At 41.5% G+C, this 24,062-nt stretch overlaps 1 protein-coding gene and 1 pseudogene across 8 annotated transcripts in view; both read left to right on the forward strand.

The window, feature by feature from the left end:
* The window catches only part of DIXDC1 (DIX domain containing 1), a 74,101-nt gene that overhangs the window by 815 nt on the left and 49,224 nt on the right, over positions 1-24,062 (forward strand). For 2 of the 8 annotated variants that reach the window (XM_067751002.1, XM_067751003.1), the window contains exon 1: positions 8,821-9,309. In XM_067751002.1, the coding sequence (XP_067607103.1) occupies positions 9,250-9,309 (60 nt within the window). In that variant the 5' untranslated portion in view covers positions 8,821-9,249. Of the gene's footprint in view, positions 1-18; positions 163-493; positions 579-947; positions 1,040-8,820; positions 9,310-24,062 lie in introns of those variants that run through there. The other 6 variants (XM_067750997.1, XM_067751005.1, XM_067750999.1 and 3 more) reach the window with 5 other exon arrangements.
* LOC137229718 (NADH dehydrogenase [ubiquinone] 1 alpha subcomplex subunit 1 pseudogene) lies at positions 20,962-21,301 on the forward strand (annotated as a pseudogene).

Consider the following 24,062-nt stretch of genomic DNA (forward strand, 5'->3'; position numbering starts at 1 on the left):
TCTGCCTTGGAATGTAAGTGCTGCCTTTCTAGGTTAAAACTGAATTCCTGAGGATGAAGGGAAGAGTGAGCCAGAAGCAGAGCTCCCGGTTATTTCTCCTCATCGTCTTCAGAATCCTTCCTATGATCTGTGACTTAACGGAAGAAATTTTCACATATTGAGGTATGGGAAAGTCATTATGGCTTATACATAGTTTAACTTGAATTTTGTGCTAACTATAACAGCCTGTTTGTGGCTTATCAAACATACATTGTACATCTGCTTTAATCATTATAGAAAAGGGTGCATTGACTAGAAGTAAAGAATAGCCATGTTAAAAGTAAAGATTAAATGCCTCCCTTCCTGGGACACCAATGCTGCTACTCCTTCGATGATAAGACTCCCTTCCCAGGGGCCAAGGCCATACTGACTTGCTGTGTACATGCTGATCTGTTTGTTTGAAAGATTGAAGGAACGAATCTCTGATTTGTTTGATGTTCTTTGTTCTGACAAGATTTAAAACTGTGCTGAAAACCATGCTTCTCCAGAGCAGTTCCTTAGAGTTATTTGAGAAGCTATCTCTGGACTATAGTCCTCAGGTTGGTTCAAATAAAACTCTTTTCTATTTCTATTATAGATTGTTTATTGATTATTTCTGTCAACAGACTGATACATTTAGGGAGGAAGGAAAATGCATTCTTGCTTGACTGATAGGGAAGCACTTGTCTTTACTTATTACTATTAAAACCTAAGTCACTAGTATTAAAAATGCCACTGTGATAGCCCTGTTGTAATTATACTACCTTGGGCTGGATTTCCTGCTCACCGGGGTCCTATTTTTTCATACTTCCAGATGACTTAAATGGGTAGGCTTGGGGCAGGAACCTGACCCCTCTAAATTGGTTTAACTTTTGGAATTTTTTTCCTGACCTGTATTTTGGCATGGATCTTTCTCTTCCTATTTTAAGGTGGCCCTGATCCAGCTCTTCTAGGGACTCTGAAGATGGGTACCCAAGTGGTTAAGAGACTCTGTAACCCCCTGCTACCAGCAGAGCCCTCTGTAAGTTCTGGTACCATTGAGAGGAGTGTGATGACATTAATGGAATTTCAGTACAGCTCGACAACTGGGGGATTTCTCCATCAGTACTCAGATCCTGGAACAAAATTATAATATATTTGCTTTCTTTTCTAGCTTCCCCTTCTTGTGGAAATTCTGGCTCACTTGATTTATTATCTTTTTCTGGAATTAATAAAATCAGGCAGAGGTTGAAAATTTCTAGCAATTAATCAGAACATATGGATTGTTTAAAAGATTTCAATAACATGTGTTATAGAAATAATGTACATGGGAATTCCCTGGTGGTCCAGGGGTTAGGACTGCATGCTTCCACTGCAGGAGGCATGGGTTTGATCCCTGGTTGGGGAACTGAGATGCTGTGTGCTGCATGGTGCAGCCAAAAAAAAAAAAGGAAATAATGTATGTGAATTATAGAGCATTTGGGAAAGAGTGCAAACCATGATTTTTTAAAAAACATAATCTTCCCAACTACAAGCAATCCTGTTAATATTTAGAATATTTTCTTCTAGTCTTTTTTCTATGTATATTATTTACATATTTGAGATCATATTATGCACATACTTTTGCCTTTTGCTTTTTCTGGCTTAATATTTGTTAATATGAAATTGTTAAAATATTTGTTTTCATATGAATACAAATGTTTGGTAGACATTATAATGGCTGTAATTTTCTTTTTTTGTTGTTTTATTTTTTCTTTTGAATTTTATTTTATTTATTTTTTTATACAGCAGGCTCTTATTAGTCATCCATTTTATACACATCAGTGTATACACGTCAATCCCAATCTCCCCATTAATCACACCACCAACCCCACCCACTGCTGCTTTCCCCCCTTGGTGTTCATACATTTGTTCTCTACATCTGTGTCTCAATTTCTGCCCTGCAAACTGGTTCATCTGTACCATTTTTCTAAGTTCTACATATATGCATTAATATGCGATATTTGTTTTTCTCTTTCTGACTTACTTCACTCTGTATGACAGTCTCTAGATTCATCCACATCTCTACAAATGACCCAATTTCTTTCCTTTTCATGGCTGAGTAATATTCCATTGTATATATGTACCACACTTCTTTATCCATTCATCTGTTGATGGGCATTTAGGTTGCTTCCATGACCTGGCTATTGTAAATAGTGCTGCAATGAACGTTGGGCTGCATGTGTCTTTTTGAATTGTGGTTTTTTCTGGGTATATACCCAGTAGTGGGTTTGCTGGGTCATATGGTAATTCTATTTTTTGTTTTTTAAGGAACCTCCATACTGTTCTCCATAGTGGCTCTATCAATTTACATTCCCACCAACAGTGCAAGAGCGTTCCCTTTCCTCCACACCCTCTCCAGCATTTGTTGTTTGTAGATTTTCTGATGATACCCATTCTAACTGGTGTGAGGTGATACCTCATTGTAGTTTTGATTTGCATTTCTCTAATAATTAGTGATGTTGAGCAGCTTTTCTTGTGCTTCTTGGCCATCTGTATGTCCTCTTTGGAGAAATGTCTATATAGGTCTTCTGCCCATTTTTTGATTGGGTTGTTTTTTTTTTAATATCAAGCTGCATGAGCTGTTTATATATTTTGGAGATTAATCCTTTGTCCATTGATTTGTTTGCAAATATTTTCTCCCATTCTGAGGGTTGTCTTTTCATCTTGTTTATAGTTTCCTTTGCTTTGCAAAAGCTTTTAAGTTTCATTAGGTCCCATTTGTTTATTTTTGTTTTTATTTCCATTACTCTAGGAGGTGGATCAAAAAAGATCTTGCTGTGATTTATGTCAAAGAATGTTCTTCCTATGTTTTCCTCTAAGAGTTTTATGGTGTCTGGTCTTACATTTAGGTCTCTAATCCATTTTGAGTTTATTTTTGTGTATGGTGTTAGGGAGTGTTCTAATTTCATTCTTTTACATGTAGCTGTCCAGTTTTCCCAGCACCACTTATTGAAGAGACTGTCTTTTCTGCATTGTATATCCTTGCCTCCTCTGTCATAGATTAGTTGACCATAGGTGTGTGGGTTTATCTCTGGACTTTCTATCCTGTTCCATTGATCTATTTGTCTGTTTTTGTGCCAGTACCATATTGTCTTTATTACTGTAGCTTTGTAGTATAGTCTGAAGTCAGGGAGTCTGATTCCTCCAGCTCCGTTTTTTTCCCTCAAGACTGCTTTGGCTATTTGCGGTCTTTTGTGTCTCCATACAAATTTTAATATTTTTTGTTCTAGTTCTGTAAAAATGCCATTGGTAATTTGATGGGGATTGCATTGAATCTGTAGATTGCTTTGGGTAGTATAGTCATTTTCACAATATTGATTCTTCCAATCCAAGAACATGGTATATCTCTCCATCTGTTGGTATCATCTTTAATTTCTTTCAACGGTGGCTTATAGTTTTCTGCATACAGGTCTTTTGTCTCCCTAGGTAGATTTATTCCTAGGTATTTTATTCTTTTTGTTATGGCTGTTAATTTCTTGACCATTCCTTTGTTGTTGGACTTTTAGATTCCCCTCCCTGCCTTGTGAATAACTAATTGATTTTCTCATTTCTCATTTAGAGAACTTTTTTCCCCTCAGGATAGAGTTCCAGAAGTAGAATGCTAGGTCAAAGGCTGTGAACATTTTAAGTAATGTTACTTTTTAAAAGAAGAATTGCAGTGTCAGATTTTGTATACATCCTTCCGAAGGCAGAGCGACGTCAGTTGGGAGATAGGAAGGTCCTTGGTAGAAATCTGGCTACATCTTGCAACGAGACCCAGGGTCCTGCAGAAAGATTATTTCACGGTAGTATAATTAGTCATGTGGAACCTTAACACATTATAAATGGCAGTCCAGAGACATGGGGGCATTTACAGGTGTTTTTATTTAGAGAAACTCAGGGTCACTTCCAAAATATCCACCAGATGGTGCTAGTCCTAATCTAATTTTTACCCACGGGATAGTTGACAGATAACGTTTGAAATGTGAATTTTAAAAAATCATGTAGAATATATTTGCATATCTGCTTTGGTACAGTTTATATTAAGCACTAGCATCTGGTGACTACTTTGGCAGCATCCTACTCTAGTCTCACACCATTCTGTCTCTTTTTTCCTTTTTCTCCCCACTCAGTCTGTCACAATCACCCTGTACACTCTGTTCCTACATACTAATATTGGATTCTCTGTTTTACTAGTCTTCCTGTTACTATTCTTTCTTTTAGTCTTCTTGCCCTTCTGTGTGTTTGTATGTGTGTGTATTTATGTGTAACTGTGACTTCTTGAAGTTTTTGCTAAAAGAATAGGACCTGCTGTATATAATAGGTGCTCAGTATACATTTAATATATGTTTAATTAAAGACTGCATTGGTGAAGGAGAGGAAAGTATAGAAGAATACCAGAAATTGTTTATATTTGTCTTGGAAATGCAGTAAAAGAGATAAAAAAATCACATTCCTAAATTAACTATAAAGTGCTAAATGATACAGTATATAGCATGCTATCACTTTTAAGGAGAAGCAGCCAATATTTATTGAGCATCTACTATATGCCATGAAATATTCTTGGTTCTAGAGATAAATCAGTAACAAAACATACAAAACTCCCTGCCCTTAATGCAGCTTACATTCTGGGCAGAAGGGAGGCTGACGATAAACAAGTAAACAAGTAAATATTAGAGTATGCAAGATGGTGATGAATGTTAGGAAGGAAAATAAAAATAAACCAGGCAAAGAAGTTTGGGAGTGCTGAGGTGAGGAGGTGGTATCATTTTAAGTAGAGTGGTCAGAGAAGGCCAAACAGAATAAACACATTTGGGCGGAGACCTGAAAGAAGAGCAGGGATGCACCATCGGTTATCTGAGAGGTGGGTGTTCCAGACAGATTACGATCAGATCTGTCTTGATTTTAACAAACTCAGGAGTGGTCAGAGGCGTTCCATGAGGAAGTGGAACTTAAACTAGGCATAGTGAAGATTTGAGTAAATAGATTTGAAGCAGAAGTGTGGGACATTCTAGGCAGAGGGATAGTCATGAAGGTATAGAGGTGAAAATGAGCCCTGTGCATCTGTGAAATGGTGAAGAGCCTGTGAACTGAGCATAGGCAGTGAGGGGGGAGGCCTTAAGAGCTGGGCATGAGGAATTTATATCTGACATGCTAGGAAAAGGGAGTGTTTGAAGACATTTGAGCAGTTGAACAGCAAGATGAATGTGTTGCCTAAGGAAGATTAAGGGATGCAGACTGGCAGAAAAGCCTGGAGACAAAAGAGAGCAGTTTAGGAGCCAGGACACGTTTGGGACCTTTGCCGGTGGACGTGAACCCTTTTGTGTATATGTATTTATGGTGATGTCTCTGAAGATAAATGCAATAGAAATTGTAAACATATGTTACTGCCAAGGAACTTGCTAATGTGAGAAAACAGAAAAAGACTGAGAAATTATTTCAGAGAGTCATTTAAAATATTTCCATTGACAATTTTAATTATTTGTTTATTCAAACTGCCTTTCTGCTTCCTGATAGTTATTAATGATTGCCCATAATAGATGTGTTAAATTTTACATAGGTGTGAATTTCACACTTCTTAGTTCTCTGCAGGGAGAAGTCACAGTCAATATTTTCACCAAATGACAGTTTTGTTTGAGGTTCAAAGTCTTACTTAGGCTAACATGTTATTATCTGTATTAATAGAAGTGACGAATCAGTTTGCCAGTGTTTCCTCCATTGGCTCATTCTTTCATTCAACTAAAAACATATGCTGAGTTTCTTCTATTCTGTAACATCATATAAAAATATTGCATAATGATTAAGAACCTGGACTTTGGCTTCACTGCTTAGTAGCTATGGGGTTGGGGCAAATTACCCTCCAGATCTCCCTTTCTGCGTATGTAAAGTGGGGACAATAAAAATAACCTACTGATTGTGGTAACTGTGACCATCACATGAGCTAATGTATGTAAGTGCTGAGTACAGGGCTTGGCACATAGTAAGAGCTCAGTTTTGCTATTATTACTTTTGTAGATAGATATTTGGGTAGCTTTTAGTTGGTGAGGAAAGTATCTGCCTTTACTGTTTTTTTTAAATTTTATTTTATTGAAGTATAGTTGATTTACAATGTTGTGCTAATTTCTGCTGTACAGCAGTGATTCAGTTATACGTATATTTACACATTCTTTTTCATATTCTTTTCTGTTATGGTTTATCACAGGATATTGAATATAGTTCCCTGTGCCATACAGTAGGATCTTGTTTATCCATTGCCTTTATTGTTAAAGTAATGCAGGACTGAGGAAGCTTGGTATAATTTCAGAAACCAGGCAGTATGACAGAGATATGCAGAAAGCAGCTTGCTTGGACTCTTTGCCTCTGCTCCAGGCAGAGTGAACAAGAGGCCTGTAGCGGCGGGAGTGGTTCCAGCTACTGGACTGGCTTGCAGTTTTCCCTGGCTGGGGCACTACAGGATGCAGATCATTGTCCTAGTTATTCCTAGGTAATTTAGCTAACCCACTGATTCTCCCAGCTCTTGTGTTGATATCACAATAGGGTGAGATGGAGAGGATAGAAGGAATAGTAAATGTTAGTTCTGCTTAGAGCTAAAGCTTAATTCTTTACCTGGGTCACTTTCTAAGTCAGACCATGATAAGTATGGTGAACATATGTTTTGAGGAAAAAAAATAATTGGGATTATCTGGTCCAACAAGAATTTTTTGCTTTTTCCAAGTCTGAGCGGCAGACTCTATGTGAACATATTATAATTTTTGGAACATTCCAGTAGTTGTGTGGGGACAATGGAACAGAATATTTTGGAATTGTACTACCTAAATTTAAATGAATTAATATTAAATGCCATGTCAATTTTAGTTCCAACCTTGCATTTGCCACATTTCAAGTTTTCATTAGCCACCTGTGGTTCGTGGCCACTGGATTGGACAGCACAGATATGGAACATTTCCACCATCACACAAAGTTCTATTGGATACTCTTGCTGTAGAATATGTGGTTGGTATTATTATAGACTTCCAAGGAATAGTAGTCTTGGATCATATGCCCTATAATAGATCTTGTATCTATTTACCACAATTCTCTCTAATTCCTCCAGCATAGGGCAAACAGCATAGTACTGGGCCTCAGAGGCCTTTGGTTCAGATCTTAGCTCCTGTACTGACTTGCTAAGTGATTGTGAGCCCCTCTGCTAGCCTTGGTTCCTTCATCTGTGAGATGAGAGAGTTGGGCCAGATGAGATCTTTTTTTGGAGCTTTAAAATTCAGTGATTTAATGTCTTTCCCCAGGAATATTGAGTTCACAGGTCCTACTTTGATAAATAGCTTGTTGTTTGAGAAACAGTGACCTCTTGGCATAGATAACTGTCAGCAGAACCTCCCTCTGATGTCTCAATATTTTATGCTGTATCCAAAGCATGATGGGCTGTCAACCAATCAGAATCCTTTATCCGGGGATCCACCAACTGGGTGTTCTGGACTTGCATCACTAAGTATGTAGATGTATTGCATACAACTTTATACTCTTGGGAGTTTCACAATTCTCTTTAAAAGGGGCCTTGTTGCATTAACATGGGTTAGTGACTCAACTGAGGGTGTTACACCATGAACTGTGGTGGCCGCGAGGGGAGTTCTTGGCAACCAAATTCCCCATCTAGAGGATGAAGGACAGTGGTCTTCTGACTTGTGGGCTGTTCGGGTTCAGTCTGAGTAGGTGTCATGGCTTTTCCCCAGCCTTAGCCAGAATTGAACCCACAGCATTCAACCAGCAGCAGCCACTTAACACCTCGGCTGACTTCTGCTTCCTCTTTGCAGTGGTCAGAGGGAGGGGTGTCTTTTCTCTTTGTGCTTAGCAGCTTTAGACATTCAGGCAGATGTGGTTAGTTCCAGCTGCTTTGGATAAGGATTTTCTTCTTTTCTAGTGACCTGAGGAGGAGGTCAGTTAGGTTGAACAAGAGCCATGACTGACTTTTCGTCCTAAGGTACTAATGGGATTTGGGGAGGGAATCTGGGCCTTTTGCAAAATCACCAGTGTAGAGTCCTAGCTCCTCAAATAGCCTCTGTCACTGTCCAGCTGTGTCCTTGGGCGAGGCCTGACCTTCTGCACGCCTTAACACTGTGTAAACCCTTCTGCCCATCTGGGATCACGAGGTGTAACATAATACGGGTGTTCTTTCAGCTTCCAGTTTTCCTATAGAGACAAGGGTGTGCACTGAGAGAAAAGATGATTAGTATTTTTAAAAATAAATATGACTGTGACTGGAATAACTAAAAACAGGGGAATAGCTCTCTGTGTCACTTGAGGAAGCTTTTACCTAACCCTTTCAAAAGTACCAGGACATTTTGCAGTTAAACCCATTTTCATTAAAACCCATTTAATTAATTTAAAACTCATTTAAAATATGGGTTTTACATTTTAGCAGTCATTTGAAAAAGAAAGACAGGTTTTTTGGTAAAACCTTGTTCATCCTTGGTTCACCCTTGATGTTTCTGTTGTGATCCTGTGATTGGTTTAGTACTATTTTATTAAATGTACCCTAATACCATCAATAACTAAAGCTCTCTCTATCCTCTTTTTGTGTCTTTCCTTTCTGTTTCCCCTTCTTTAGCCTAACTTCACTGTCCAGGCCCCATGTGGAAAAAGGTTGCTATTTTCAGCTAGTCTGGGGGAAAAAATAATCTTATGATTCACTCCCCTTCCTACCCACCTTGTGGTGGGGCACTTGAGGCCTTAAGTCATCAGAACTTGTGTGTGTCTGTATGTGTGCGTGTGTGTGTGTGTGTGTGTGTGTGTGCGCGCGCGCGCGCACAGCACATGCACATACACACGCCGGCAGGCCAGCCTGGTGTGTGTGTGTGTGTGTGTGTGTGTGTGCAGCGTACGCACACACGCCCATCCCCCGGCCCGGTGTGTGAGAGTGTGCGTGTGTGTGCGCGCCGCGGGGCTCTCCTTGACGCACGCCGGGCAGGGGGCCCCCAGCCAGCGCCCCTCCGCTGGGTGCGCGCCCAGCAGTTTCTATAGGAACCGCGACAGCGCCCGGGCCCCTCCTGCGGAGCCCGGGTGCGAGCATGCCCAGTGGAAGCCGCTAGTTTGGCCCGGGTCTAGGTTTCCAGTAAGTGGCATGCGGGACTCCGGAGACATCCCAATGAGCTGAGCCGAGAGTCTTTGTGTGCACAAGGAGAAGGAGGCGGTGGCCGCCGGGCCCGGAGACCCCGCCCCGGGGGCCCGGCAGGAACAATGCTAGCCTGCCTAACCCGGGGGAACTTACTGGACGTCCTGCAGGAGGGCTTCAATGAGGTAACTGTCCGCTCCTCCCGCACCCCAGCTCCCCTGCCCTAGCGCCTCCCGCCTAGTCTCTGGGAGGGGTCCTCTTCTGCCCCCATCCTCACCGGGACCCCGGAGCAAACCCCCCACAGAGCCCTAAGGAGGCTAAGGTGGTGGGTATGGTACAGAAGAGCCTGGTGAAATCAAAAGGGCCGACTTCCAGCTGAGCTGGGCGATGACCTTCCCTGAGCCCAGAAGACAGGACCACAAATTCAGAGGTCATCTCCTTCCAAAGGAAGTGGTCTCCTGTCTCCCCAGGCTTTGCCTTAAGGAAATCCCCAGGAAGCCTGTGAATATATGGCAGAGGTGCTCATTCTGTTTCAGGAGCTAAGTGGGTGAGCCAAGGGAGGGTGGGGTGTCATTGCATTGGTAGAAAGTTTGAGAGGGGGCAGGGTGAGTAGGTGGTCCACAGGAAGTGCCCGCTTCATGTTCACATCTCTTTCTAAATCTAGGGCAGTACATTTCTCCAACAACCCCGGGTGTGATTGGCAGACAGGACCTAGGAGGAGAGAGAGGTTTCTGGGCCCAGTTCAGGGGAGCGGTGTTTGTTCCTTTCTGTGTGAGAGTGGGAAACTGGGGCCTCAATCTGACAGGCAGTATGGGCTAGGGCTGGCGGGGAGTCTTTTTCTCTTCAATGTTTTCTCTCAGAATTTTGTTATTTATTCCATTTTCTTCTCTTGTGACTCCGGACATCCTGGTTTAGGACCTTTGCCCCTTGCAATTTGCTCCATATGTCTTCCACTGCTTCTGCACCCCACCCCTTGGGTTGCCTTATCCCAGCATCCAGGGAGACCCCTAGGAGGAGAGCTGGACTGTTAGTTGTGTCTTTCTTCCTTTCTCCCTCTCCCTCTCTTCCCTTTATGTCGCTCTTTCTTAAGTTTAAGTTTTTTTAAAGTGTGTTTTTTTGTTAAGCAGTTAACATATAAATACATTCTCTTCTTAAATATGAACATTGCAGGCAAGACCGAGTGCCTTGGCCACCCTGCCATCCTGGCCTTTTCCCTGGAGGTAACCATTCTCATGAATTTGTGTATAAGATTTTCTTTCTACATCTGCACTACAGACTCTTTCCTTAATTCCTGTTTTTAGTTAAGAAGCTCTGCAGCCTGACCTGCCTCAGATCCTTCCCCATTCCTGGCCCCTGTGCCCCAGCCTTTTTCCTGACACAGAGAGGAAAACTGCACACATGCTGTCCCAACCTAACCAACTGAGACAGAATTTTCCTTTGGCTGAGGGGTGTCACAGCCTTCGCTGAAGGGTAGAGCTTGTGTCCCATCTGCACTGCGCGGGTCCTCATCTTTGCGTCATTCCCCTTTGAACACGTGGAAGGGGATTGTTAACAAAGAGCTACAGTCTGAGAGTTGAAACACAGACGAGCCAGGAAGCCACCTTTTTGAGTGCTTCCAGTATTCTTTTTTCACTCTCTGCCTTTGGGCCTCCCCTGGTCTTGAGCCTCATAGAAGCTCCTTAGGCCATCTTATGGTCTCCCATTTTTGTCAGTCAGTCCCCAGGGACCAGGTTCCACTATCTTATTAGGAAGAGGAAACCCGCACAGAGTGAGTCCTAGTCTTTGCCTTCTGCTCATTTCACCTCCAAACCTTTCAGCTGAAGAGCCAGGTAAACCAAGGGGCTAGACTGTCTTTTTCTTTTTCACGCTTTGGTGCTTCCATAAATGTCTCCTGACACCCAATTCTTATAAAATATAAGGGAAAAGGAGAGCGGGAGACTTTTCTTTTTGTGGTGGTAATAGAGTCTTCATAAAAATAACAGACAACTTTATAATTAATTCATCTTTAGAATAATGCAGTAATGCCTCTCTTCCCTCTCTGAAATTGGATTTTTCTACCCATCTTGTAAACTTCCCTCCATGCCCTCCACAGGCTAATGTACAGTCCACTCCCTTTTCTTAGTAGATTTGAACTCTGATAGTCAATAGGTACTTTCGCTTTCTCTGAGAAATTGACATTGTCTAAATAATAGTAATATGTTTAATCTCAATGATTCCTTACAGTTTAAATAATTATTTCATATACATAATAAATTATATTAAATAATGCTTTTCTCACATGGGATCACACATAGTGCTACTGAATAATGGTACAGTTGGTCATTTCAGAGTCAGTGGGGCCCTGTTTGACCTATTCCAGCCTCTAGGGTTGCTTAATAGATCCAGTAATGTTCAGTCTCTTCTGTTAGAGTCATGTGATAAGGGTGTAAAGAGGCACTTAAAAGCTAATGTCAGAATACACTTCAATTTCTCTGAGAAACTCTTCCTACTGGGGCTAAGAATACCACTTACATACCCAGTCATCTCCTGGGAATGAACCAGGCATATCTGAAGCTGTTCTTTATCACCCAGATGCTTTATAGGTCTATGTGGTTAGGGCTGTGACCTCATTCTCTATGGCAGAGAAAACTGCCACAGGAAATGAAGCTGTGGCCCTAATTGGTTAATTATAGGCGAACCCTGCAGCAGTGAAACTCTGCCCTCTGGATCAAGGCTTCCCTCTACCCACTGTTGGCCTCTGTTCTCAGTCCACTTGCCACTCATGGATGACTATGCACATCAGTTTCTTCTACCACCTTCCTTTCTTTCTTCTACCACCTGTCTTCTTCCACCTTCCTGGCCTCCACACACCTAACAAATTACTCACAGGATTGATCCATGTCAATGCTGTCAGTGCAGTTGCTTTTATTGATACAGCAGATCTGCATTGTGAATTATCCACAAGTTTTGGCTACTGCCTCATGCTGTAGCTCACCCTGGCTGTCGTCCCCTGTCTCCTATGTTCTGGGCCTGGCCAGGCTTTCTATCGGTCAGAATTTCCCCATTCTGCCTCTGCCTCAAAGCTATTTATTTGTTTTCTCTGCCTCTTGGTATTGATGTTATATGAATGTTGTCTTTGATTCACGTGCCAGTGTTTTTTCTGGGGGCTGAACTTTCTTTTAAAAAGGACTTTGGTGCTTGTGTTGAAAGGTTTTGACAAACCTGAGACTACAATATGGTTTGGCCAGTAAGCATTCATTCACTTAGTTATTTAGTTCATTACTGGGTGAGGGGATAGATAAAATAATTGAAAAACACCTGGTCCCTGCTGCCAATGAATTTATAGGGAGAGAGATTTATAGTTGTACTGAAAAAACCATAAAGGGTGCTTAATGTGCTAAGTGTCATAAAAGAGGTAGTGTTTTTGGGAGATGAAAGAGATATCTTCCAGCTAATTATATCATGAAAAGCACCAAATATTTACCAACCTACCTGATCACTGAAGCCAGACTTTTTTTTCCTGCTCATTTGGTAAACATGCATGCAAACACTCAATCGATAGACAGTCACTGAATTACTGTGCTTACCAGGCACTGTGCCAAGCTCTGGAAATAGAAGGCAAATAACATAGAATCTGTGCCCAAGTGGCGCTCACAGGCCAGTGAAAATAGAGCAAGTGTTCAGAGTGGAAACTTGGGAAAATTCTGACTATACAGAAATCTTGCTTGTCAGGCAGAGCCAGCTTGTGCCCGGCTGCAGTGTAATGGCCTGAGGGACTGGAAGTTGTGGGAATGGTTTATTAAAATGTTGGTTGACAGGAAATCAGTTCTCTGAGCCTTAACCATTCCAACAGATGACTTGGAAGACTTTCCCTACAATTTTCCCTCCAACTAGAAAAATAGAAATTTAAATCCCACATTGAGAGTCATCTGCCTCAGCGTCATCTGCAGGCCCTGAGAAATACAGGAAGGGCCTTTCTGTGGTGTCATGCCCATAAGGGGGACACAGAATGAGTGAGGAAGGGGATTGGCAGGTGGAGCAGCTGCAGGGCACGTCTCTCCTAAGTGCCCCATGCCTTCCATGGAGGAGGATTTGCAGCATGGGCCAGTCGGAGACTCTCAGTCATTTCCACAATGCATTCCTCTGTGATTTACTATAGAAAGTAAAGGCCTGTTAAATCTTAAGTGTAGCAGAGCACCACACCCCCTAGCCTTCTTTTTTCTCTCCTGGCTGATTTCTGCTCTCCTCACCCAGGCTCCTTGGCTTTGTTCCCACAGAAGTCAATGCCAGCTCAACAGATGCTCCCTGGCAGCAAGCTGTCAGGCAGTTTTATGTTCCTTGCGGTGAGTGATGGCCTGGCCAGGCATGTGGATCAGTGATAGGGTGCAGTTTGCCAGGTGCCACTCCCCCAGGCAGTTCAGAGAGGCTGGGGAGCATTGGAAGTGCTTCAGCCGCCTTGACTGGCCTTGTTGTCTAGGCTGTGCGAACCAAAGATTCCAACTAACGTTTTCCTGAGTGTATTTCCTAATTTGTTATCTCTAAACCAGGCCCCCTTCGAGTGGTCATGGACATAACCTTCAGTGGTGAGGTATGGTAAGGGGGTAGGGAACCAATCCGAAAGGCCCTAACGGTGGGCTCCATGCTCTGTTTCTATAAGGGACACTCGTAGACCATACAGTGATACTTCATTCATTCATTCACAGGCATTTTTTGAGGACTTACCTTGTAACATGTACTCATGAAGAAACAGAGTGTTTGTTGAACTCACAGTTAATGGAAATGTTAAAATAAGGTTAGGAGATGGTATGTTTTCAGATTTCATCATATCATTATTCTTTGACCACTGGGCTGAACAGGAATACAAAGAGCTCTGCCCATACAGGGAAGAAGACATTTAATGATATTTTTACTTACTAACTTTATTTTTAAGTGATTACCCATCAGGTTCAATGAATAGCTTTTCTTGGTTCAGTAAAGGCCTGAAAGAGTTAATAGAAAAGAAATACAATATTGCATTCTTTTACTGGGAGAATTTAGGCCAGTAATAACTCCAGGTTTCCAAACCTCCTGCCTTCCTCTCAGTTTCTCAGCAATGTCTCCACCCCCATCTCATCTTCTGCAGCTGGAGGAGGGTCTCAGCGTTCTAAACAGGTATCTGGTTTCACTGTAGAACTGATTTCCTTCCTGAGCCATTCAGGCCTCCTCCTGAGCTCTCTCTCCAGCGCTGCTTTTCATGTTTGTCTTTCTTGCTGGCCAGCAGGGAGCCGTAAAGCCAACTCCTTGGATGTTTCTCCACTGGGAACACTAGGTATCACAGATTTCCCTGGTGAAGCCCGGTCAGTGCTTTTGCAACTCTAATGGCATAAGTCCCCTGCAGGAATTCTCTTTGACCTAGAGGCTTAGAGTAGATAGAGAGCAGAGGCTGGGTTTACAGACTTGTTTGGAAGGAAGTTCAGGTCCCAAAGAAAAACAGAAAGAAAGTTACATTTGGTGACAAGAAAGCTTCCTTGCACAAAGGAAGAATGTGGACAGAATTGTCTGTTCTGGAAGAGTTTTACCTCATATTCTTGTTCGGTTTTGGAGTGACCTGGAGGAAGCTAATGGAGATACCTCCAGCCGCTCCCTGGTATTACCACTGCTCTCACAGCGTTAGCGGTCCAGTCTCATCAACGCAAAATCCTGCTCACACAGTTTTGACTATTGCTATGTCTACTTTTCCTCCCCCTGAGGCCTGACTCAGATAGTCATAAAAACTCTGTCTTTCTTAACTTCTGGATTGCACAGGCATCCTTCTAGCTTCCCCAGAACAAATGAGAGATGTTAATCCTGGACTGAGATTACTTCTGTGCTGCCGCTGACATCGTCTGTTGGATTGTCTTGTTTCCTTTATTAGTTTGGTTGTAAAGTGCCAAGAACCCATCTTGAAATGGCAGAGATAGAAAGTGGAATTTACTGACTCATGGAATCCAAGGAAAAGGCTGAAAAACTAAACCATGGAAAGTGCAAGGATTGGGCTGTGTCCCAGAAACAATGAAAATCAAGATCTCAAAACACTGGCAGGATCTCTCCCTCTGCTCTCTGTCTCTTATCTCTGGTTCTTTCTGTGGGTAGCTTCCTTCTCACTACAAATGACTTTTCTCTCAGGTGGGCAACATGGCTTATGGCAACATCCAACTTTTATATCTTACAACTTTGTCAGAGACAGAGAGAGAAAACTGATTCGATTCCTAAATGCCAGATCAAAAAATTCCAGGGATTGGCTGGATTTGACCAATCAACTCAGCTAGACCAGTCACCTGTGGCCAGTAGATGGGGTTACATGATACCAGCTGGTCCTGGGGCCCACCACTGTTTTTGCAGAGGGGGCGTGTTTCTAGAGAAGGGAATTATTGTGAGCTGGGCAGCTACCCCAAGAGCTGTGAGCTACAACACCCCCAGGGGCCTGATTTGAATCTGACTGTGGTCCTACTGTGCTTCTCCAGCTGCTGTTGGAAACAGATCAAGAACTGGGGGGCATTTTCAAGATATATTTCTTAATAACCAAGATACTTTCATATTTTGGAACCTGTTGCATCTTGTCTTCACTGAATAATAGACTTACAAAATGACAGTGCTAGAAGGAAACAAAATGCAGTGCTTTTTTCCCCCGGCTGCTGAAAGAAGCCCTAAGGAGTTATTTCAGATGTCTGAGGGTCTGGGTCGGGGGTGGGTGGAGTCAGAGAAAAAGAAAGTAAGAGAACTGACCTGTGGATTCCCACCCCAGCCCTAACAGAGAAGCTCTGCTTTTCCCTATTCTACATATCTGGAGTTCATAGAAGTTATAATTTGTAAAAAGATTATGAAGCAAAAAGGAGGAGGAGGAAAATAAGAATAAAACTACTAGTCCAACAGCCCAGAGGGTAACAGCCTCTTACAAAAAGCACATGTTATTTCATCTGCTGCAGGAGCAGGTGTAGTCAGTTGTAAAACCTAGCAGCAGAGCTACTCAGGGCCTGGGCTTGCACCCCAGGCCTATTTTAAGATAAACATCTTTGTGGGGAAGGAAAGTGGGTGGGGTGGTTGGTCCTCATAAGTATCTACTTTGTCCTTCAAATCAATTTTTTTCAGAGCCAGCAGCAGGCATTTATAGCAAGAACTAGGTCTTGCCTGCCCCCTAGGTGAGAAGTACAGGAATCTTCAAGTCAAAGAGGAGACAAACTGAGGCTTGGTTTAGTGGTTGTCTCCCAAGTTAGGTTTAAAGCGAGAGGCCGAGATCTGAAGTCAATGTGACCCTTAACCTGTGGACAAGAATAGTCCCACTCACGTGTGAATCTCTGATCTCTTTGTTAGATGCCACTTAACAGATCAACATGCAGACATAGTAGTGACATGACAAAGGCCTTTCTTCAACTAAAATTTTTTTTTTTTTTTTTGCGGTATGCGGGCCTCTCACTGTTGTGGCCTCTCCCGTTGTGGAGCACAGGCTCCGGACACGCAGGCTCAGTGGCCATGGCTCACGGGCCCAGCCGCTCCGCGGCATGTGGGATCTTCCCAGACTGGGACACGAACCCGCGTCCCCTGCATTGGCAGGCGGACTCCCAACCACTGTGCCACCAGGGAAGCCCCAACTAAAATTTTTTATCAATGATTGCACTGAAGACATGCTTATCAGTTTTAAAAATCACATGACTCTGGGCAGAATAGTAAATATCCTCAGGATTTAACCATCTACCACTCTTCTGGAATGACTTCAGGATCCATGATGAAGATACTCCAGCCTTGCAATTCCTTGACCGTCCCCACTGCAATGATTTTTCCCCCTCTTTGCCACTTCACTAAGGCCACGTACTGAGGCCACATCCTGCATCTTATTCCACAGAATTGCCCTACCCCTGAAATCTTGAACTCTGAAACTCCACTCAGTGCTCAAAGCCCCAATTTCCACACTCCTCCATTCCCATGAAACTTATTTTCAATCGCATCAAGTTCTCTTCTCCTTACTCTTCTCCATCTTCTCAGTTTATCAGCTTTCATTTAGTTTCTTCTCCCAGGTGCAGATTCCAGGATCAATCCCTTCAAATACACTCCCAGCACCATCCTCACTTCCTTTGCCTTAGCGATCTCTGCCTCTCCTCTGACCAGTTCTGGTCCTACATTAGCCTATTTCTGGTTTCCTCCACTCAGGGCCCAGGCCTGCTGAGCACTTCTAGAGGAAACACAGAACCTTACGGGTTGATTCAATTACAAAATTATGATTTCCAGCCCCAGCTGAGTCCTTGATGTTGCCAGGAAATCTTTAGCTCTTTCCAGCTTCCCACAGGGTCCCTTTCCTGAAGCCTCCATCACTCTCCCTATCCCTTTCACTCTCAACAGGTAGACGTGCCTACTTTATAATGGATAGAGGGGCAATTGGATTTGAGCTCCTTCAGCTGCCGTCTTCCCCACCTCCCCGTCTCCCCACAGAGGTACCTATTCCTGGCTCTCATCATCATCAGAGGAAGTGGCCCTCTTCCCTCCTCATTCATGCTCCTCCCCTTGTATCTGTTTCTGTTTCACTAACCCCTCATCTCAGCCTGCAAATATCCTCTCATCCTAAAAAACCCTCATTCCTTCACACCTTCCTCTCCAGCAAATACCCTCTCTCCTCCTCTCACCATTTCTGTTTTCCTCCTTCCTGAGGTCTTCTCAGTTCACTGCCGTCTGACTTTTCACCCCACCGTGCATGCTATCAGTTCTCACAAAGGTCACCAAAGCCTCTTAAATGTAAATGAAATGGGTTTTCCAGTCCTCAGCCTGACTTTTCTATAGCATTTGACCTTCTTGACCACCCGTCTTAACATTCTCTGGTCTTGGATTCCCACATAACACTTTCTCTTGATTCTTCGCCTGTCTCTCTGATTGCATGTTCTAAAATAATTTTTTTTTTTTTGGCCACGCTGCGAGGCTTGCAGGATCTCAGTTCCCCAGCCAGGGATCGAACCCGATCCCCTACAGTGAAAGCCCAGAATCATAACCACTAGGCCACCAGGGGACTCCCTAAAAGAATTTTTTTTGCTGCTCACTTCACTTGTCCCTTTGATGTTGATATACCCCAGCCTCTGACCTGAGCATTCCTTCCTTTTCTCTCATTGTATGCTTTCTTTGCTGTAGTAGAAATAATACATTCTTTAGAGTAAGATGGGGTGGGTTCAAATTCCATTTTCACCACTTATCAGCACTATGATCTTGAGCAATGTTTCCCATATGAAAAATGGGACTAATAATATCGATTTTAATGACTGGATATGATGATTAAAGGAGATAATGCATACAAAGAGCTTCATTCAGTGGCTGACACGGATGGGCACTCAGTGCATTTTCATTCTCTTCTTTCCCTCAGTGCCCTCTCTCTTCACTCCCTTTCCTGCCAAAATAACTTCTTATGGTTCACCTTACTTTTGTGGGTGTTGTAGATCCCAGGATTTGGAGTCAGCACTGGGTTGAGATCCTTGTTCTGCCGCTTACCAGCCCTGTGACCCTGGGCTTGTTGCTCTGAACCGTGGTTTCCACACCTGTAATATGGTAATAGTAGTTCCACATCTCTAATCAACGTGAAGGGGGGGATAAATATTTACATATTTGACTCTTGAACAACATGGGGGTTAGGGGCGCCAACCCTCCGCATAGTGGGAAAACTGCATATAACTTATAGGTAGCCCTTTGGAGGCCCACAGTCCCTCCACATCTGCATTAACTAACCACAGACATTATAGTACTGTCGTATTTACTCTTGAAAAGAATCTGTGTAGGGAATTCCCTGGCAGTCCAGTGGTTGAGACTCTGTGCTTTCGCTGCTGAGGACCCAACTTCGATCCCTGGTTGGGGAACTGGGATCCCACAAGCTGTGCAGCACAGCCAAAAAAAAAAAAAAATTGTAAATCAATTATACTGCAATAAAAAAATAAATTAATAAAAAGGTTAAGAAAAAGAAAGTAGTCTGTTTATAATTGGATGCACACTGTTCAAACCCATGTTGTTCAAGGGTCAACTGTATAAATCTATATGCACACACATATATACACACACACACGTATGACGTTTTGGACTCTCTCTTTTCGTCACTGCCTACCTCCTGTCAGTCATCGCTGACTTAATTCTGTAATTTGTCCTTTTCTGACTGTACTGCTTCAGTTTAGGCCTTCATCTTCTCTCACTTGAATTATTGCCTGGATGCTGCTCTTTCTGTCCCATGTTCTGCTGTGTCCAGAGTGACCTTTCTAAGATACATGTCTCACCGTTTCACTCTCCTGTTCCAAAACTCCATGCTTTCCTTTTGAAGCTCTTTAGGCTTTAAGTCTAAGTTCTGGTAGGTTTTGTGCTGACCTATTTCTCCAAAATCATTGCCTGCCACTTACACCTCTGCCCACACACTGATTTGTTAACTGGCTGTTCCTCCAAGATACCATATGCCTTCAGGCTCTTCCTTTCTTTTTCTTTTCTTTCTTTCTTTTTTTTTTTTTTTATTACTGCTCACTAGGATACCCTTCTACTCTTCTCCAATTGGCAAATATCCTTAAAGAACCAGACAAATGTCTTCTTTCCTCTTGATCTTTCCCTAATAGCCTCATCCTTCCATCCTGTTGCTCCTTCTGTGCATAGATAGCGTTTTTTAACACTTCTCCATTGTTGCAGTAATCATTTTGTATTAGAGTTATTTATATGCCTGTAATCAGTGGGCCTGGCACAATGCCTGGCAATGTTGGTTGATTTGAATAAATGAATACATGAAATGACAGGGTCTGGAAGGATCTTGTGAGATGGGATCTAACCAGTTGAAATTTGTTAAAGATAAATATGCATCAAGAAGACCAGTTATACAAGAATGGAAATAGAGGAGACTGGCTTCACAGCAGAATGTGTTAAAAATTTTTAGAGGTTTGGTTGATAGCACTGAGTCAACTATGTGAGGTGGTAACAAAAAAAGAAGGAGAAGAAGAGGAGGAGGAAGAAGGGGAAGAGAAGGAGAAAAGAATGTGAAACATCTTGTCTGATTTTATAGCCAGAGTATTGGGTTTGGTTCTAGATATTATGGTTTTAGAGGGATTTAGTCCAGAATAGCAATAATTCTTGAAACCATTTGTAAAAATAGACAAAATAAGATGATGAAAATAAACATAATGAGGAAGAAAAAAGGAGAAAGCACAAATATACAAAATAAGAAATGAGAGTGGAGAAGTAATCCTTGAAACAGAAAAAACTGTAACAGTCTTTGCAGGTCTGTACAAATAAATTTTAAAACTTTGGTGAAATTGATAATTTCTGAGGGAAATTCTGATTACTAAAATTGATAGAAATGGAATATTTAAACAGACCAATTTCTGTAGATGAAATAGAGAACCTTAATAAGGAACTATTCCTATTCCTCAAAAAATGTACCAGGCAGAGATTATTTCACAGGGGAATTCTACCAAACCTCCACTCGTCAGACAGTCCCAGTGCTCTACAGATGATGTCAGAGGATTGAAAATAAGGAGAAACTTCCTGCTTCATTTTATGAATATACCTACATGGTAGTGCAAAAAAGAAAACTACAGACTAATATTACTTGTGAATACCCATGAAAAAGTACAACAAATATAGTACTAATATAGCACTAGTAAATATTTTATTAGTGAACAAAATTCAAAACCACACTAAAAATGTAATTATTATGATCAAATAGGATTAACTCCAGGAATGCAAGGTAGGTTCATTATTAGGAAATCCACATATACTAGATCTCAGGAACAATAATCATAGAATTATCTCCATAAATGCTGACAAAACTTTCATCAAAATTTAACACCCGTTCCTTATAAAACCACTCAAGAAAATAAGACTTGCTTGGTAACGGCATCGAGATGTGGTTCGAGATTCACTCTGGGATCGCCATCATTACCATGCGTGTTCAAACTGCGAAAGGCCACTGCGCGCATCCACAGGTTCACTAACAGGGGCAAGGAAAAAATGGTTGCCCATTATTCGTATCAGTGGAACTTGATGGAAAGACATAGGCGCATCTCTGGAGTTAATCGTTACTATGTGTTAAAGGGTTTGGAGAACATTGATTAAGGAAGCATTTTCCTGATGGATGAAAAATAACTCAGTTACGCTCGTCTACCCCTGCTAGAAGGTTATGCAGTGTATTGTGTAGCATGCCCTGTATTTTATAGTGTGTGATAAAAATAAAACAAAAAAGTAGGGACTTCCCTGGTGGCGCAGTGGTTAAGAATCCGCCTGCCAATGCAGGGGACGTGAGTTCCAGCCCTGGTCTGGGAAGATCCCACGTGCTGCGAAGCAGCTAAGCCCGTGCGCCACAACTACTGAGCATGTGCTCTAGAGCCCTTGCACCACAACTACGGGGCCTGTGCTCTAGAGCCTGCAAGCCATAGCTACTGAGCCCACATGCCACAACTACTGAGCCCACATGCCACAACAACTGAAGCCCATGCACCTAGAGCCTGTGCTCCGCAACAAGAAGCTAGAAGCTCGTACACCGCAATGAGAAGCTTGTGCACCACAATGAGAAGCTTGTGCACCACAATGAAGAGGAGCCCCTGCTTGCAGCAACTAGAGAAAGCCCACGTGCAGCAACAAAGACCCAACGCAGCCAAAAATAAATAAATAAACAAACAAACAAAACCCCAAAGAAGTCGAAAAAATAAAAAGAAAAGAATACTTGATGGATTCTTTCTTAACATGATAAAATAAATAAATAAATATATATATATACACACACATACCTTATTCCTAAAAACCAGTCACTTTCTAAATTGGGAAACACTACAAGTATTTTCTCTAAGTCCAGAAACAGGTAAGGATGCCCACTATCTCCACTACTGGTCAACATTGTACCAGGGGTATTTAGAAATTGATTAGAGGCACAAGGCTTAGTAAAGAAGTAAAACTATTTCTTTTTGTAGATGTTATGACAGTAATCCTGGAAAGCATTGAGAATTACTGATAAAACAAACAATAGAAGATAAGGTAACAGGATATAAAATTAACCTACAGCTTTCACATACACAAAGAGTAACCAATTACAGAATGTAATGGTAGAGAAAACCACATTTATAATCACAATAAAGAAGAATTGAATACTGAGAAGTGAACTTAACAGGAAATGTATAAAACCTACAAGAGGAAAACTTTAAGACACTCCTGAAAGACACATTTGAACAAATGGAAAGACACCCCCTATTCCTGAATAGGTGATTCAACATCATAAAGGTAACAGTTCTGGCTATGTCAATTTATAAATGTAATATAATCCCAATAAAAATTCTGACAGGCTTTATGGAAGTTCGTATGGGGAAATAAATTTGCAAGAATAGACAAGAAAACATTAAAAAGAGAAAAATTTCAAGGGGGAGGGACTAGTACCAGATATTAAAATATACTATAAAGCCTCTACAAATAAAACATTTTGGTACTGGTGCATGAATAAACAAATATACAAGTGATATAGAATACAAAGTCCAGAAATAAACCTAAACTCTGTAAATTTAGTATATGATAAAGGTGGCATCTCAAATCCCTGGGGTAAAGAGTGTCTTTTTAGTAAATGGTGCTGGAACAACTGGGTAGCCATTTGAAAAAAGATAAATTGTATCTATATCTCATATCATACACGAATAAATTCCAAATGGATCAGGGATCTAAATGTAAACAATTTTGAAACCATATGAGAGCTAGAAAAAAGCAGAGGTGAATTCTTTCACCTCAAGTGTAGGGAAAGGCTTTCTGACCATGACTCAAAATTCAGAGGCAATAAAATAAAATATCAGTAAATTTGATTATATAAAAATGAAAACCTTTTCATGGCCAAAAAACTACCATAAACCAAGTCAAAAGATGACTGACAAACTGGGAAATCTCTACAACATATGTCAAAGACAAAAGGGTAACATTCCTAATATATAAAGAACCCTTAAAAATGGAGGCACAAAGGACCAAACACTTTGATAGAAAAATGGGAAAGAGGTGTGAACAGACAATTGATGTAGATATAAAAAAGATATAAAAGATAAGAATATAAAATGAATTCTTAAACCTACCAAAGGAGGTTCAAACTCATAACTAAAGAAATGAAGATTAAAACAGCACTGAGATACAATTTCTCACCTATCTGTCACACTGGCAAAAATTTAAAAGTATGACAACATGTTCTGTTGGCAAGGCTGTGGGAAAATGCACTCTCTTGCATTGCTGTTGGGAATGCAAATGGATACAATGCTTTTGGCAGGGATTTTGGCAATATATGATAAAGCTATCTACTTAATGTGCCTTTTTACCTAGCAATCTTCTTTGAATCTACCCTGAAGGTAGACCTCCATCAACATGAAAATACGCACGCATAAGGTTACTCATTGCTGCAGCGTTTCTAATTGCAAAATATTGGAAAAAACCTGAATGCCCATATGTATAAGAGTGGTTGAATAAATTATGGTATAGCCACATAATGGAGTTCTATGTAGCTGTAAAATAAGGAAGATCTCTAGACCATTATGGGGTGATTTCCAGAATATATTAAGTGAATATTAATTGAAGTGAAAAGTGCAGATGATAAAAGAATATCAATGCTGTGCTGTTTTTCACATAAGAAGGAAAGGGAAATAAGAAAATATACATCTCTTTTTTTTCCCCAGATAACATAGGACGAATCTGATTGGTTACCTACAGGGGAGGATAGGAATGGGGTGGAAAGAATGGAGAAAAGGGAATGGAGTAGAAAGAATGATGGAGGAGTGATACTTCTGAATATATGTTTTTATATAGCTCTGACTTTTAGAATCATGGTAATCTTTCTCCTACCCCAAAAATAAATAATTAAAATCCACCAAGACGTGAGGAGAACCCAAAATGGACTGTAAATTGTAATAAATGTACCTAACCATTATTGCAGTTAGTAACATAACCACACTGAAGGTGGTGGAAAGAAAAGAACTAACCTAAGTCACTT

Source organism: Pseudorca crassidens, chromosome 9 (assembly GCF_039906515.1).
Source record: "Pseudorca crassidens isolate mPseCra1 chromosome 9, mPseCra1.hap1, whole genome shotgun sequence".
Taxonomy (NCBI): Eukaryota; Metazoa; Chordata; class Mammalia; order Artiodactyla; family Delphinidae; genus Pseudorca; species Pseudorca crassidens.